At 37.4% G+C, this 18,734-nt stretch overlaps 1 protein-coding gene across 1 annotated transcript; it reads right to left on the reverse strand.

Annotated features, from left to right (window-relative positions):
* Positions 1 to 7,756: 7,756 nt before the first annotated feature.
* On the reverse strand, positions 7,757 to 11,305 carry LOC149820077 (abscisic acid receptor PYL8-like). Its single transcript, XM_089983607.1, has 3 exons — positions 10,868 to 11,305; positions 9,465 to 9,680; positions 7,757 to 8,232 (listed from the first exon to the last, which is right to left on the reverse strand). Exons 1-3 carry the CDS (start codon positions 10,991 to 10,993, stop codon positions 8,014 to 8,016), a joined length of 561 nt encoding a protein of 186 aa, XP_089839733.1. The 5' UTR covers positions 10,994 to 11,305; the 3' UTR covers positions 7,757 to 8,013.
* Positions 11,306 to 18,734: the final 7,429 nt, after the last annotated feature.

Here is an 18,734-nt window from a genome sequence, read left to right on the forward strand (position 1 = left end):
GGTCGCCACTTCCGGGATTTAAGGGGTACTGCATGTTGCACTCTAAATATTCATTCATACTACATGAATGAACTCAATGGGACTCAAAACCAAACTCACATCTTATCACAATGCATGATAGTAATGATCAAATAGACATACATTTATAATTGCTTTCTATCATGCAGGACATATTACAACTACATGCATTTCACAATAAACATGTATTTAAATGAACTCATAATGTCAAACATGGAACTTATGCATGTCATGGTCTCACTAAAAGTTATCATGCTAATCACATAACTTCTATAGTACTACGATGACAAACAACGTGAAACAAGTTTATTCACTTCTAAAATTACTCATAATATCCCTTACCTCAAGTGCTGACTCTGTGCTCTCTCCGAAATCGAGCCTCACGAAGCTCTAACACTAGGATCTGGTCATTCAGGTAATATATTTTAATCAGTTCACAAACTTCTTACTAAAATTACTAAAATTACCAAAATACCCCTCCTAAATCTTATTAAAGAAACCACAGTTTCTGTATTTCAAGTTTGACTGAATTTCATAGACTATTGAATTTCCCTCTTCAATACGAATCCAACGCACCAAACCTCACTCGATTCCAAGTTCGGAGTGCGAAGATATGCCTGTTTTACTGAATTGGATCTCACGAATCCAAATGGATCTCTTGGTACATTTCGGATTTCGGGCCAATCTGAGACTATCTTATGATCCAACTCTTATCTGGATCCAAACCCTATCTGTTTGGATTCAGATCCATTTCATAACTGGATCCCAAAACTGCATGACTGGATCCAGAAAAGTCTGACTGAATCTAGAATAGTCTGACTGGATCCGAACCGGATCCATCCTGTTCTGACTGGATCCAGACAAGTCCGACTGGATCCAGGCCCGATTGACTGGATCTGAACCTATTGACTGGATCCTGGACAGTCTGATTGGATCCAGATCTGCCTGACTGAATCCAGGATCATCCGAATGGGTCCAGACCTGTCTGACTGGGTCCAAATCCGAGACTGATCCATTCAGATCTGGACCCTGTTAATCTAGATCTTGAGACAAGTCCAGATTGAACTGGGGCCGAACCGAAAAACCTAGATCCAGATCCGAAAGGTTTGGTTTGGACCTTGGTTCAACCGGGTCGGTTCAGACCCGATTCGGTTTGAACTGGTTCGATCTGAATCCGAAATAACTGGATCAGTTTGGCTTGAACCGGTTCGACCCGAACCGGTTCAGCTTGAACCGGTTCGACCCGAACCGGTTCAGCTTGAACCGGTTCGACCTGGACCGGTTCGGCATGAACCGGCTCGACTTGAATCGGTTCGGCATGAACCGGTTCGACTTGAACCGGTTCGACATGAACCGGTTTGCCCAATCCACGTGACCCGGTTTGGTCTGGGTGCGACCCGGACCGACCCGGTTCGGTCTGGGTCGCACCCAGGCCGAACCAGATTATAATTTTTTTTTTCTTCCAAGGTACTTGGTCTAGGCGCGACCCAGACCGAGCCATTGGTCTAGGTCGCACCCAGACCCACCCGGTTCGGTCCGGGTCACCCCAGACCGACTCGGTCTGCTTAAAAAGGACCGAAAGGGGCAAAGCCCCTTTCGTTTACAGGGAGGGGGCGGCCACCTGCCGACCCTCTCCACTGTGTCCAGGAGGGCATCGGCCGGTGGTCGGTGTCGGCCGCCCCCCAACGCAGGGAGATCGGCCACCGGCGTCGACCGGCTGGCCGATCCCCTCTCTCCTCTCTCTCTCTCTCCCCCTCTCTCTGTTTCTGATTTTTTTTTTTAAACCGTAACTCCCCGGCAGCCATGGCTGCCGGCCCTCTCAGCTCTTAACAGAAAAACGAAGAACGAAGAAGGAGATGGGGGAAGGGGCTTACCTCGCCGTCGTCGCCGTCGTCGCCGCCGCCGCCATCGCCGGTAAGTCTCTCCTTTCTCTCTCTCTCTTTCTCTCTGTGCAGGGTGCAGAAAAGGGGAGCCTGCGTGAGGGTTTTTATAACCCTCACGCAGGGTGGGGGCTGAGGATAACCTCGCCCCCCCTTTCCGCGAATTATGGGGGGTGAGGTTTATCCTCACCCCCACTCTGGGAAACCGCAGTTTTTTTTTTTTTTTTAATGCTTATCCTCTCCGGCGACTTTGCCGGAGGGGGGTTTTACATTTACTCCAATGGCTATAGCCTCTCTCATATTCATATTCTTGGGCTCACTTGTTTTTTATTTCTACTTATGTCTCTTAGGCCCATTCATACTCTTTTCTCTTCTAATTTTTTCTTATTTTTTAATCTTTCCTCTATATATTGTCTTTCTTGTGCCAACACATCCATCTCTTTGGTTGGAGATTCGAGACACGAGGTCCTAGGGACTCATTTCCTTGTGAACTCATATGTGCCAGAGTTGTTTGTCTCATACCCCATAGGGGGTCCTTACGAGATGAATGAGAATACCAACGAGGGTTGAATTTTGGGATCATCAGAGATTTTTCTTTTCTCTTGTCGTTCATAGGCTCATCTGAAACATCAGTATGGTTCCTTTTTTTAGGATCCTCATCAAATATGATGCTTTGAATCAGGTGAGTTAGCATCTCGTAGATTGGGATTTCTCAGAGGTTGTTCTTCAAGAATAGATTGGGATTTCGATTTTCGGTTTTTATATCGAGTATTCATGATACCTCAAACAATAGTTCATACAAAGGAGCAATCAAACAAGAGATTTTCAAAATAAGTGAGTACTCTAATTCTCTTGAAAATTTCTACACAAATATGTGAGGTCACTTCAGGTTCTATGGGTCAAGGTTCATCACTTGTATACCTAAGTTAATGATTTAATGGTATTGATAGTTGGATTATTTGGCTTTAAGGTACCACCACCAATAAACTCAAGCTAACATTTTAAAGGTACTAGTGGGAGGATTCCAAGATCGAAATGATAGGACAAGAGCTTTTTTTGAAATTATAAATAAAAAGGGTTTTATTCCTACAAAAAGGGATGTGAAAATGAAGAGCACACAATCATATCAACAAAGGTCCTAAGCAAAACTCTAATTTGCTTAAGGTTGTATTTTCCTACCTTCTAAATGACATGAATTGTCTCTACCAATTGTTTTTAAAAATAATTGTGATAAAAGTTAAACCTAATAGTTATGCAAATGCAAAAGGCCTATATTTAAAAAAAGAAAGGAAAACAAAAAGCAAAAAATCACAAAACAACCTAAATCTATAAAAAATCATAGTGGACAGCCATCTAGAATGAACGATGGTGAGATTTTTATCGTTATACAACGATGGCCCAGGCAGTTTAACGGCTTAGCTCTGGATTACACAAATTGTACAGGACGACAGAGCTGATGGACGACACAGCTCGAGAGGACAAGGAATTGTTGGACAACAGACATTGAGTTAGGGATCCAGACGACAGACCCTGTGAATGGTTGCTAGATGGTGCAGAGGATGCATACGACAAAGGGTCAGGGCAGCGTAGCCTGTAGAAAACTCTAGACGACGGAGGGAGTTTCAGACGACAAGCTCGATGGTTGGATGGGGTGGGTCAGACATCACAGAGAGTACCGGATGGCAAGACCTGGGGTAGCAGGGTCTGGAACAGTAGAGACCTGGGGTAGCAGGGTGACAGAGCCTGCAGAAAGAGGTCTACAAGTGTCAAACAAGATAAGGATGGCAAGGACTCATCGGACGATAGATCTTGGACGACAGGCTTGCATACGGTGGAGTCGACAAATGAAAAATCTGTAGAGGGTGTGTCAGACGACATAAAAGGTGCCAGATGATAGGCTCTGTGGATGGCATTAGCCTGCATAAAGGTCTATTGGGTCAGATGACAGGCTCTATGAAAAGCAAAGCCTTGGTACAAAAGTAAAAATAGAGCATACGACACAGTGGGTGCCAGACGACAGACCCTCTTCAAGATGACATTAATTAGATGCCCAAGTTGGCCTACCGTTTGAGCCAAGAAATACACAAAAACGGGTGGTTTTAGGTGTCTTTAAGACCCAAAAATCACCTGCAATTCTAACTATAAAAAAATTCAAAAAAATATGGCATCCCACTATTATCACAAAAATTTGTTGATAAAAATTTATGGCTAAGAATAGGAGTTACCCAAATTTCTCAAAAGTTTTTTAAAATCGATTCAAAAAACATGTAGTATGCTTGTTTCTAGCCTTGATCATCCTTCTCTACAAAAAGGTAAAGCAAGGGTCGGTTTTTTTTATCTCAGTTTGAAGCTCACCATCAGAATAGATAGATATGCAATAAAAGATCAAATATGTATAGAGTATTTAAGCCAAAAATAAATTGAATATAGAAATTAAACCAAATTGATCTAAAAATCACATTTTTTGTATTTTAGGATTCACTTAGTTATTTTATTGGTCTAGCAGCACCGCTGCACAAGTATAATTGTTGCTGCAATAGCTTCGGCAACACCTTCGCATAGGTATAGTAGTTTAGGGCTCAAGCCAAAAGAGATTAAGAGTGAGAGCAAGGCTATGGTAGGCGTTCTCTATTGACCAACACTCTGCATGTAATTTTCAGTTCCTCTAGACTATAGGGTCAGCTCCTATTTATAAGAGTCTAAAATTGAAAATGGATCATAGGTTTTCTAGATTTGAATCCAACCCAAATGGATTCATGCCTATTCTAATGGAGGATAAGGCTCATTTAGAAGAATTCTACACGAACATGCACATGGAGAGGTTGAGTCCAGCTAGAGCACGCCTCTTCTTGAGGCTTATCTACGTGCTCGATGAGGCAAAAGACACTTGTGAGTTTCGTCGCAAGGTAGGATGGTATCCATGAGTGTCCTCCCAATGCAGAACAGTACCTGCAGTCCCTGGACAAGAATAGGCAGGGTGACACTCTAGAGTGTCATCCCAAGGCAAGATATCACTCTATTGTGCCATCCCAGGGAATTTTATTGGGTTGTCCTTTTGACATCATGATCTTTAAAACCCTAAGAGCATTTCGAAAAAATTGGGTGTCTACATATGCATAAGAAAGATACGCTTGAAAATCAACGGCTTACAATTTTCGTAAATATTCAAGCATCCAAAGATAACATTTTTCATTAAAAATACATGATACAATAGTCTATTCCTAGCAAGTGAACCACGCCAAATGCATCTGCAGGGTTGGATTTGCAAATAAAAGTACTAAAAATTCCTAGTTCACACACACACACACATGTGTGTAATATCGAACTCACAAAGAGTTTGAGTTCTACTTTACATCGAAGGTGCACGTGTTATGAAGAAAAGCGAGATTTAAGCGATGGTCTTGACCGCCACTAAATCTTTTTTTTTCACCATATTCATAGTATAAAACTGCCACTGAAGGGTCCTTTTTTTACAAACTTGGTGCACGTTAACACATCCGGGCGTTGGATGATACTCCCACCCAATATATAAAGAGAGAGAGTAACTAGAATATGACAACTGAAATATGAGAACTAGAAATATGGGCATTTCCAACCCTTTTTTTTTTACAAATCCAACCATGTGAATGTGCTTGGCATGGGGAATTTGTTAATCAACCATTGGATCATGTATTTTCGATAAAAAAATATGATTTTTGAATGCTTGAATGTTTAGGAAGATTATGAGCCATTGATTTTAAAACCTTAAAAAAAATCATGTTTATGCATCAAAATCAGATGCGGGTTCTTGTAAATCCAAGAATGTAGATCACATCCTTATAGTCAGATTCAAGAGAAAAGGACAAAAAAGTTCATGAAAAGAGCCGTTGACAATTACTTCTCATATTTTCAGCTCTCATATTCTAGTGATTATATATATATAAAAAAAAGAGAACCATACTTTCTATAGAAAGACACGTGTGAGGTTTATCAAATCAACCTGTCCAACACTGTATTTATTTGAAATAACATTTGATTTGTTTTGAATTGCGATATATTTTGATGCATCGTGGACTTGATTTTTTAAGAGAACTTGCCTAGGCAACACCCTCATAGACGAGTGGTCTCTACAAGACAGTACGATACTATTCAGAGTAACCAATATTTTTCTTAAAAGTCCCTACATTTGACCACATAATAAAAAGTAACCATGTATGGGTGTTATCTGATCAATCATGCCCCCAAAGACGTGTTCAAATCGGGCTTGGGGTTCAATGTGTGGTTGATATTGGGTCACAGATTAGGTAGAAAGAATCAAATTGTAAGATCCAGATTCATAGTGTTTCTTTCCATTGCAATAAGGCATTGAATGCCATTTTTTTTTTCTCCCCAGCTCTCTCCTTAGCGACGGGGGGCAATGATAGCGACGTGGCACCGATGCGGCACGTGGGCACAGGGTCAAAGGCAACAAAGCTAAGGAAAGCAACCATTCACTGACAGCGGGCATTGTACCGCGGGGATGGTGCAATGAATATAGCCAATATTTTTTCTTACTCGGTATTTGGTGCACTCAACTGTACCATAATATCTAGCAGAGAGTCATAGGTGCAAATTTAATTTATCAATCTGACTCCACAAATGCATTCAAATATAAACTGGCCCCAGTGATGCCGTGGTGCAATAATCTTCGGTAACCAAACTGAACAACACTTCAGCAAGCAATCCACGGAATCGTTGGTCATAAATTTCCATATCTCTATCTTTTGACAGAGAATAAATATAGTTATATTATTAAAAAAGGAAAAGAATGAACATCAATAACCCATTACAATCACAATAAAACTAGGATATATTGCAAATGACTATATGTTCATATGTATCACCATCTTATCTTTTTTTTTTTTTTACTCGGAGAAACCGCGCAGGCGCAGAGACCTAGCCGTGCTGTCTCAGCCTGTCATACTTGCAGGTTCTTGCGGTCTCTGTCCATGTCGGTGTGTAAAACTCCGAGGGCTTACCACTCGACCCTAGGTAATCACCAAGCTTTGGGTTACACGGGGGTGACACCCATGGGATTTGAACCTACACTGCCAATCAAATGGTCTAGGCCCCCATCCCACTACGCCAAACTCCTTGGGTCTACCATCTTATCTGATAGCGAGAAGCAACAGTTTTGGTTTTGGCAATCTCATTACAGGGAGGGAGGTGCTCTGTTGACCATGGCACTGTTTTAGCGACTACTATGTAGGGTTTGGTTTGGTTTGGACCCAGGTGAAACCAGACCTGGCCCCGATTTTCAGGTATGGTATCGGGTCCTTTAATCAAACGCACCATAAGAGAAACCATACCCGGACGCAATAAAAACTGCACGAACAAGACTCAGGTCATACCCACTACAATACTATTTTTTATTATTTTTAAATTGAAAAATTACAGGTTCATGACGACTAGTAGACTTTCTTATAAGGTGTTTCACTGGAAAACCACATAAAACCCAAGGATTAATCGATTACAGAATTTTTCTCAATACAAAGTGACGTAAATTTTCTTGTCCGGTCACCTTCCTTGCCGAATTCAACAGCAGAAATGATCCAATATACCAAGAAAATCAGTTATAAAATCCTACTACGCCTCATGAAGTCGCCAAAATGAACACCATCACGCAAGATAAAGCACGCAACAGCAACAAAATGATTCAACAAAGAAACAGAAACAAGAGTGGAAACACTTGCAAAACGAAGTACCAAAACCCCGAACCTCAAGTGATATGCCACAGACTCACCTTGGTGACCATAGTTTGGCAGGACTTTCCAGCATGAAAGGTCTTCCGGCCCCGACATGGGTGTCCCCACGTAATAAATGGTTACAAGAAAAAATAAGTGATATGACAATGTGTTTCATTCATGGAGATCCTTTTTCTTATTTTCTTATCTTTTTGGCTCCTTTCTGCTTCTTTTTTTTATGAGCTAAAACAGCATGGGAAATTTTCAGCCTTTAACAGACGAAACAAGAGTTTTGACATTGCAAAACAGGAAAAGAAAACCTCAAGGCTCAAAGTCTTACACCCATGGTGTGCTCCAGTATCAATCTCTGAATCAAATCTCACCGCCTTCCTCTCTCTTACTCTTCCTACAACTCAGACACAATCAATGGGTTCTGTACTGTCCTGAGTTGCTAGTCTCTCCGAGACTTCCGTGAGTGACTTGAGGTTGCATTTAATGAGAGCCTCGACAAAGTAGCAGGTCTCATCCTTCGTGTTTCCTTCTGGAATATCTACAACAAATGACTCGATCACCAGTGTCCCTGGTCTCCCATCGATGACCTGTGGATGCAGAGTGATCACAGAGTAGTAGTTCTGCAACCACGAAAAAACTGTCAGTTCTTCTCAAGGGCTTCATATGATGCATACCAACATTGAGCCAATACTGCTGCAATTTGGTACAGCAGCATAGAATTCTTCCGCTATCACTTTGCTTCTCCATAAGTAACATTACAGGCAAATCACTTCAAAGTTGGATATCCAATTCACACCCAAACTCACATGGAAAAGTAATATTAGACCACATCCACCATAATCAATTCCAGAAATGTAGTATAGATAGTGAACTGTGAAAAGTGGGTCCTATCCTCCATAGAGAGTAATGCAGGTCCCATGCTTTTTGATAAAGATCAGGCTAATTTGGTCATCAATGGACAACATATACGAGATCAGGTGAAGTTCTAACATGGCTGAATTAAGAAAAATAAAGGCTACCAATGAGTATAAAACAAAAGGGGTAGAATAAAATCAAATATAGCTCTAAAAGCTTTGGATCAAAAGTCTAGTATATATTACAAAGTTGAGAATTTCTGCATCAGAGGAACAATGTATAAATGCAGTAAATGCACCAAAACATGGTTTGTTTACCCAAACAATCAAAACTTCATACGCTAAAAGTCCTTATACATATTTTATACCAACAAAATAAAACGGCTTTATCTTTCATTACCACAAAAAGAGGTCAAGCCTTTTGATTTCAGCTGGTTCATGAACATTTTACCACACTCGCACAAAACAACATTGACCATATACTAGACATTTTAAAAAATGAAATAGGTGCTCTAAATCCCAGCTGACTCTGCAACAAGAATTTCATTAAGTTTGTCAAAAAGAAATATGGTTTTCAGTGGGAAGCGATCGGGTGAAGAATATAGCATGACACGACCCACCCATACAGAACAAAAAAATGCAAATTAAAGCAGTTAAATTCTGGCCACAGCACATAAAGTTGTCCCATCTTCCATTGTTGGTGATAGAAATAGACCAAGAAGAGAGAGAGGATGGACCATTTCTTGCCCAGTGACATCCAACCGAAACCATTTCTGCAATAAGAACACCAGTCTGTGCTGTTTTGGGTAAGCTTGAAACAGTATTACATATAGAGGAGGATACGTTTTACCCATTGCTAAATTGCATAACAAATTGAAAGCACGAGTAAGATTCACTGAGGATAAGCAACACATAACAGGCGCATTGGATGCATACAACAACCGTCACTCTTAAAAACCCAAAGGCCAAATAGAGACTGGGTTCCGAGAACTCTCTACCTTCAACCTATGGTCGCCTCCAACTATCCTGATGCTGAGGATGTGCTCATCATCGTCAAGAAGTTCCAGTCTCTCCGTGCTCCTGGTTGCAGGAAGCCCAGATTTCACATCAACTTCCCTCAAGCTGCCGATTGTCAGATCTTCCCCAGCCACACACCTACTGATGAATGGCTTGTATTTCTGTGGTTGATCAAACCTCCGAACGAGAGACCAAACCTGTGTTTTTTTTTCATTAGGTAAGAAACAGTAGGAAAGTCAGTAAACACATACCATGTTCGTGGAGATCCTGAGAGAATCTAAGTGACATCAAAATTTCCTTCCTTATATGTTCTTAATTTGTTACTAAGAACAAAAAGAAAAGCAGTCGAGAACTTTAGCAAAAAAAAAATAGACAACTCATGCACATAATTTTGATTTTTGAAAACGAAGAAAGAAAACCCCAATGGATTTCTGATTGTGGGTACAAAAAAATAGCACAGAATATAAATGTAATTCAGAATGAGCACAAGTGCAATTTGGATGCAGTATTTCTCGCATCATAAGCACCAAAAGGAAATCAAGAGACATGTCTGATGAGTATTTAAGAGATGTCTGATGAGTATAAAACAAACAACAACAACAACTACGCCTTCATCCCAAAACTATATACTCATCAGATGTCTGATGAGTATATAGTTTATAAATGCAAATCAAACTTCAAGAAGAAAAGAAGGCGATAAAACGTTTCAAGGAACAGGACGACTTCCAGTGGATTCATCCTTCTCTGGTTGAACCCAGAAAAAATTCCCATCAAAATTAAAACGACACAGATCCGGAAGCAATTCACACTCGAAAGAAGACTATAACAGAAAATCAAGATCCATCTATCTTTATTATGCTCTTCCCGAGTGGATCTTAAACGACATAATCTCCCCTGTTATATCATAACAAAACCATCAGCAGTAGGCCCCTGTTATATCACAACAAAACCATCCAAAATCTCTCCTTAACAAACCCACCGATCTTGATTCAGCAAAAGAGAAACAAAACAAAAAAAAAAGAAGCAAAATCCTTGTGAAAGACGGAAGCATCTCTTTACACCAACTTAAGACAGAAAAGCTCAAGAAGAAGAAAAGATCGCGTTCAAAATTTAGGTTAATAACGCAAAAAAAGAACATACCAATCACTCTGATATTAAGACTTATAAAATCGATATTTTCAACTCAACCTGCAAAAAGAAAAATCGCAGAAAAAAGAAAGAGAGAAGTCCTTATCGTTCCCAAAATCCCGGAACTTGGGGGTGAATCAATCCTCATATTAGATAAGAAGGATGGATGGAGGAGAAGAACAAGCAGAAAAAAAGAAGGAAAAGGAAGGATATTAAAAAGAAAGAAATATGAGAAGGGGAAAAAGAATCAGATCACCAGAGGGACGGGAGCTTTGATGTGCTTAACGAGAGAAGAAGTGCACTGGTTGTGCCCGACCTCGTGCTTGTGGTGCCTCCTTATGCACTCACCCTCTATCTTGTTGTTGCACCCAGTACCACCCATTCTCTCTCTCTCTCTCTCTCTCTCTCTAGACCACCACCACCTGACCCACCTCTTCCCTCAAAGCAAGGAGATAAAAAGGAAGCAATCTGAACCAAACCACACCTTCCCACCTCTCTCTCTCTTTCTCTCTCTCTCTCTCTCTAGTCACGCGGCTGCAACCCCAACTCTTCTTTCGAGCGTTCCTCACTCATGCCCAATCCCTCTCGGACTCACTCCTTCCTTCTCCGCTGGAACAGAGTCACGCCTCCCTCTGCAAAACCGCCGATTTTCCTATTTTTAGTGTCATAGCGTCCTCCCTCAACCGTCCCTTTCCTAAAGCAAAATTGCACACATAAACAGTGATCCATAGTCACGAATCTCGGCAAGGGATAATCTCGCGACTTTGTTTTCTCGAAAAACTCTTGAGAAAATATCGGTAGATTTAAAATTTTAAAAATAAGTAAGAACTGAAATATAAGAACTAGAAGGCATTTTCAACGCTTTTTTTTTTTTGCAAATCCAACAATGTGGAAGTGCTTGGCATTGGCATGGTGAATTTGTTAGGAATCAATCATTGGATCATGTACTTTATTTTTTAATGCTTGAATATTTATGAAGATTATGAGTTATTAATTTTAAAAATAGGATGATTCAAGAGCAGGTTTTACACATCCCTACAAATTCAAGAGAAAAGAATAAAAAATTCATAAAAATAGTGGTTCACACTTTAATTCTCATATTTTCAGTTCTTTAGTGACTCTGTACAAGAAACTATACAAAAATAAAATGAAACCATTAAATACAAAGAAACTGCAAGGTGGGTATAATAAACGAGTTGAGCTTGATCAGACAGTTCAACTCGAATAAGCTCAGCTCACATAGTTATTAAAAAATTAGATTTATATATGTATATATTTTGTTCATAATATTAATATAAGGAAAGGTTTTATGCTAATGGATAAGTCATTAGTCATCCAAAGTGGTATGAGTTCAAATTTAACCGTTTTTCTCTTTCAAAACAACATTTTACATAATTTTCAAAAAGTTTAAAACATTTTTAAAATAAAAGTTTTCATCTCAACACGAGCCAAGCCGATCCTGAGCCATGGTTTGTACAACCAATTTTTCTTTATGCGCAAGGCCATGAAGCTTGGCTCGAGCCTGACTTCTGTGCATCCCTAGTTTTACCAATCGGAAACCAACAAATGGTTCATGATTATTTTTTTCCTTGAACTATTCAAAAACTAAAAAAAGAATTATGTAAAAAATATTAATATCATATCAATAAATACGATAACATAGAGGCTTTTTAAAAAAACACAAAAGCAACAAACACGCATCCAATAATACCATTATAAAATTGTGATATTTTAAAAATATTATTGATATTTGTTATGTTTTTCTTTAACGGGCTCAAATAATCAACCAATTAATCCGACTAATAATTTGTGTCTTCATGGTCACTTTGTTGCATCTTTTATCTTTGGTTGCTCTCAGCGGATCTCAGCAAGCCATGCTGTAAAACCTACCGTTCTTTCTTCTTTTTAGGACTGGTAAATGAGTCTAACTGACCAGGACATGTATTTAAAGTAACAAAAAATCTATGGATTGCAATGATAATCTCTTGACCTCTTCAAATAAAACAAAACATTAACCACCAGACCAAATAGGCATTTTATTAAAAATTAAAAAATTATTTAACCATGTTTAAATTTCAATAAGCCAATCAATTCAAAAAGGGTCTTGTGTCAAGTTGAAGGCTCATGATAGAATCCTTCTGCCATATATGGCAGCTATTCTTTTGGAAGGGGTCCGCCTAATCCCATCTTGGGAGATTATTGGTAACGAATATTAAATTGATTTTCAGCCTATGAGCCTTTCTTATGAATGCAAACGAAGTAGAATAGGTCTCTAAAGCTTCAGAAATACTCAAGTCACGATTTCATTGACTCACAAAGGAAATTTGAGTGAAGAACTTGAATGAAAAGACTTTGTGAATGAGAAAATGAATGCTTGAAAGAATAAAACTGAAAAACACAGAATTTGATGTTTCAATTCATTTATTTTGAGTGTAGATCTCACTCTTATTTATAGTTGAAGAATTTCAGACGTTTGTGGTATGAAAGGGTATCAAACTGACAGTTTTGAATAGTCAAAATGTTTAAAAAATGAAAGAACGCAACTTCTGAAAAGTTTTAAAAAATAGTTATATTAGTTGACTAAAAAAATTATGAGTCGGCTGAAATCAAATATTAGCAGACTGATTGTTAAATCAGTCGACTACTGTGTCTATCCAAAAAGATTTGAATTTGAGATTTTGAAAATTAGTTGACTAAAGAAAAATTAGTCGACTGATGAAAATCATCAGTAGACTGAAAAACGCTTTCAGACGACTTTTGTTAAATTTTTCAAAAATTGGACATTCAGGTCGGTCGACTAAGAGTAGATTAGTCGACTGATTAGAAAATAGACATTTGACTTTGAAAAAGGTGCGAGAAAATTGGTCGACTGATAAGACTATTAGTCAATTGATAAAACTAAAAATATAGGTAAAGGGCTTTCTAAAATTATTTTTGCAAAGGGTTCTTTTTAGAAAAGTTTTCCTAAGTATTCTTAGGTGTAATGCAAGTGAGATATGCAATCAAAGTAAGGCGCTTACAAGAATTTAAAGAGATTTACACTTTCATGAAATCTTCAATCAATTTTTCAATGTAAAACTTGTACACTTCTTCAATTCTTTTCTTCTTTCTTTATTGTCATAGCTGAAATCAAGTTGTTTCAGTTGTTCATCATCAAAATATCATACTCAAATTATTGTGTATAACTTCCTTGTCTTAACAATCCCTTCCTTTTTATGATGACAAACTAGTCACAAATAGAACATTGATAAACAGATATAATAACTTACGCTCCCTATCAATATGCAATCAAAACATAAGAAGTTAACATATCAAATAATATATATCATACATGCATATTGTTCTCTATGTATCACACATATTTCACATGCATATTGTTCTCCCCCTTTGTCATGATCAAAAGGAGTAGGTGGAGTCATAGTATCAAAAAGATACATGCAAATACAAGTTAAAAAATATTACAAACCAAAAATGTTATCATAGCAATCAAAGTTCAAGAAAAGTGTTGCTTTAATATCTCCTTGAGTTCAGCTATATCAGACTGAATAGATGAAAGTTATAGACTAACATCCTCACAAAATGTGTTTTGGTGAAGTTCCAAAGCTTCAAGTCGTTTCAGGATTTCATCGTCATCTTTTTCAGTAGAAAATTTCTTCCTTTTGCCTTGAGATGGAGGAGATATAGGAGATGGTGATGGTTCAAGAGATATAGGAGATACAGATGATGAAGGTTCTAGATGGAAAATTCTCATTCGTTTAAGAACAGTTTGATCAAAGATTTTCTTTTGAGAAACAAACTTTTTTGTATTTAGAGGCACTTTAAAATATTTAAAGATTCGAGTAAGGATACAACCATATGGAAGAAAAGGTTTTTGCTTCCATAAATTAGTAAAGAAGACATTTGCCCAGTTTGCAGATATATTTCCAAATAAGACATATAGAGCAGTAGAAAGATCAGTGGAAAAATAATCAGAAGAACCTATTTTTGGAAGAACATTGTGAGTAAGAATTCTTCTCGCAATTCGTGTATGAGGTTGAAGATTAGTATTTTGAAAAGGAGGACAATGAGGAGAGCCTAAAAGTAGTATTTGGTCGAAAATCTTTTCATCCTCAAGTTCAATGGAATTAAGAAGAGTGCCAGAAGATGGAACATTAAGAATTTGTCCAAGAAGTTTGTAATCAAATTTGATTTCGACATCTCTAACAAGAGAAGAAATAAACTCAGTATCATGATCGATTTACAAATTTGTGTAAAACAAATGAATCAATAATGGATAGTTATCACGATCAGAAGAAGCGTCAAATAGATGTGAAATACTTTTAAACAAAGCCTTGAGATTACATCGTTCATAGACATAAAAAAGAACATTTCGATCGGGTAAAATTGGAAGGGTCGATATAGACCCAAACCTATCATAAAGAAGAGGATTTCGAAGAAGGTTAAGGAAAAAACCATGTCGTGCGTTGGCCATGGGTGTGTTTAAGGAAGGAGAAGCATGTCGAGAAACAGTTTTCTGACGAGACATCTTTGTCAAGAAAAGGGGCAAAGAAAATGGAACATGTCGAAGATGGTGTTGTCTCAGGGAGTGACGGGACGTTGTGAGGAACGGAATGGATGTTGTCGTCTGGCACTGCAGTGACATCGTCCGACGTTGTAGAGGTTGTCATCGTCTAGAAAGTGGAAGAGGGATGTCGATTCACTGAGGGTTTTAGAGAAGAGGGAAAAGGGTCAGCTACTGTAGAGGAGAGAGAAACACAGGGGGTTTTGTAGCATAAGTCAGTTGCCCTTTGTTTTTAAAAACAAGTAAGTTGTCAGTTCCATTTTTTTTTTTAAAAAATAACCAACTACCAGTCAACTAATCGACAAATGTCAGTCGACTGAAAAGTTTAGTCTTAAAAAAATTCAAGTAAAACAAAATTTTCAAAAAAAAAATATTATAAGTCCAATAATGAGCAAATACCAAGTTCTCTTCTAATTCTCATAAAATCTTCCTTTTTGAGTGGTTTAGTAAAAATGACGGCATGTTGTGCATTTGTGGGTATAAAATTTAAAGAAATATCACCTTTTAAAACATGATCTCGTAAAAAATGATGCATCACCTCAATATGCTTAGTTTGTGAGTGCTGAATAGGATTTTTTGAAAGATTTATAATACTAGTGTTATCACAATAAATAATTGTTGTGGAGTAGTTCAAACCAAAATCTCTTAAGGTTTGCTTTATCCATAGTACTTATGTACATGCTAAACTAGCTGCTATATATTCTGCTTCAGTTGTTGAGAGTGATACCGAATTTTGTTTTTTACTAAACCAAGAGACTAAGAAATGTCCTAATTAAGAAGTGAGAAGTTTTACTAGTACTCTTGCGATCAGATTTGCTTCTAGCAAAATCTGTATCACTATATGAAACTAAATCGAAGAAAGATGAATTCGGGTAAAACAATCTAAAGTTTGAAGTATCTTTTAAGTATCGAAGAATTTATTTTACAACAATTAAGTGTGATTCTTTTGGATTATCTTAAAATTTAGCACACATACATACACTAAACATTATATCAGGTCGACTAGTAGTTAAATATAATAGAAATCCGATCATACCTCTGTAGAGCTTAGTATCTACAGTTTTATTGTTTTCATCTTTGTCAAGAGAGGTAGTTGTGCTCATAGGATTTCTTCTTGATTTAGATGAGTCCATGTCAAATCTTTTAAGAAGCTCTTTTGTATACTTAGCTTGGTTGATAAAGATTATTTCTTCAGTTTGCTTTATTTGAAGTCTAAGAAACTAGTTCAATTCACCCATCAATCTCATTTCAAACTTTTCTTGCATAGCTTTAGCAAAATCTTTGCTAAGAAAATCATTAGTAGAACCAAATATTATATCATCGACATAAATTTACATAATAAGAATATCTGAATTTAGATTTTTAATAAATAGAGTGGAGTCTACCTGATCGATGAAAAAAACAGATAGTTCTAAAAAACTTTGTAGTCTCTCATACCATGTTCTTGGTGCTTGTTTGAGTCCGTACAAAGCTTTTTTTAATTTATAGACTCTTTCTGGATATTTCTCATCTTCAAAGCCTGGTGGTTGTTCTACATAAACTTCTTCGTTGATATATCCATTCAAAAATGTACTCTTAACATCAAATTGCTATAACTTAAAATTCATGTAGCTAGCAAAAGCAAGCATCATTCAAATTATCTCCAATCGAGCCACATGAGCAAAGGTTTCATCAAAATCTATGTCTTTCTATTGGTAATAGCCTTGTGCTACTAGCCTTGCTTTGTTTTGAATGACTTCGCTGTTCTCGTCCAACTTGTTTCAGAAGACCCATCTCGTTCCAATTACTGGATGATCCTTTGGTCTATCAACTAGATGTAATACATCAATTCGAGTGAACTGGTTAAGTTCTTCAGACATGGCCAAATGCCAAAATTCATCATCACAAGCTTCATTGATATTCTTTGGTTCTAATTTTGATATGAAAGCAATATTTGTAACATATTCTTCCAATTGGCTTCTAGTTTGGACATCACTCTTTATTTCTTCAATAATTTGCTCATGTAGATGATTACAAAATTTTTTCCAAACCGGTGGAAGATTTTGTGGATTGTTTTCTTGTGAAGTGCTTTCTATCAAAGGTTCTCCTTGAGGTATGACTTCTTCTCTTTAGCTTAAAGGTACAACTTGCTCACCATTCTCATCAAATACAATATGTAAATACTCTTCAATGTAAGAAGTTCTTTTATTAAAAACACGATAAGCTTTGCTTCTAGAAGAATATCCAAGAAATATTGCTTCGTCTGATTTTGAATCAAACTTGTCAAGATTATCTTTGGTATTTAACAAGAAGCATTTGCTATCAAAAGTTTTGAAATATGAGATCTTTAGTATACGATCATAAAACAATTCAAAACAAAGTTTATGTAAAAATAAACGAATAAGAACATGGTTTAAAACATAACATGTTGTATTTACTACTTCAGTCCAAAAGTATTTTGGTAAATTTTTATCTTGAAGCATAGTTCTAGCACATTCTTGCAATGTCTTATTCTTTGTTTCAACAACTCCATTTTGGGGTGCCGCTCCAGGAAAAACAAAGTTGTGAGATATTTCATGAAAATCACATAACTTTAGAAAAAAATTATTTTTAAATTCTCCTCCATGATCACTATGAATAGTAATAATAGAGGTAGATTTTTTATTTGTAATTCTTCTATAGAGTTTACCATGTAAAGTATTCATTTGCATATATTTGCATTTGCATCAAATTTTTATTCATTCAGAATAAGGGATAATCCTGAGACTCCCCGCAGTTGTCCAAGTAATCGTGAGGCTGAAGATTGAAAATCTCCTATCACAATCAACAAGCACTTTTCAAAACATCAATCTTTTTTAAATTCGACCTTCGGATCGAGTCTTTTATCAAAACCATTTTCACTGGTCTTGCCAAAATCAACTTTCGGGTTAAGCCTTTTTCTAAATCCTGTTCTTATTGGTCGAACTCTCTAAATCAAGTTTTTACTGGTCAATGTTTTCAAACTCCATCTACATTGATCTAGTTTTCCTTTGAAGATTAGAGTTCTGACTCCAATTTTCTTTCCTTCAAATTCTAGAATTGGTCTAGAAAATCTAAGTTATTACTCAAACTTCCTTCCAAATCCGGTTTAGCATTGGTCCTTCGATAAAATCTAATTCTCGAGTTGGTTCTTACAAATCCAGTTTAGCACTGGTCCTTCCATAAAATCCAATTTTCAAGTTGGTCCTTACAAATCCAGTTTAGCACTAGTCCTTATAAATTCAGTTTAACACTGGTCCTTCCAAATCCGGTTTAGCATCAGTCCTTCCATAGAATCCAATTTTCAAGTTGTCTTTACAAATCCGGTTTAGCACTGGTCTGTTATCATCGCAAAATTTTACTTTTGCAAGTCAAACTGACCTTTCAAAAAGATTTTGAAAATAACTCGCCTCCGTTTTTAAAATGCGGGATAAATCCGATGAATGGGACTTGCCTGTCGGTACGAGGTTCAACCATTCCTGACGCCTTTACCAGGGGTAATTGAACCAAGGATCAAAAGTGTGTTTATCTTTGCTCAACTTGTCTAAATCGTGTTTTATTTCTT

The sequence above is a fragment of the Nuphar pumila genome, chromosome 12 (genome assembly GCF_984573655.1).
Source record: "Nuphar pumila chromosome 12, dmNupPumi1.hap1.1, whole genome shotgun sequence".
NCBI lineage: Eukaryota > Viridiplantae > Streptophyta > Magnoliopsida > Nymphaeales > Nymphaeaceae > Nuphar > Nuphar pumila.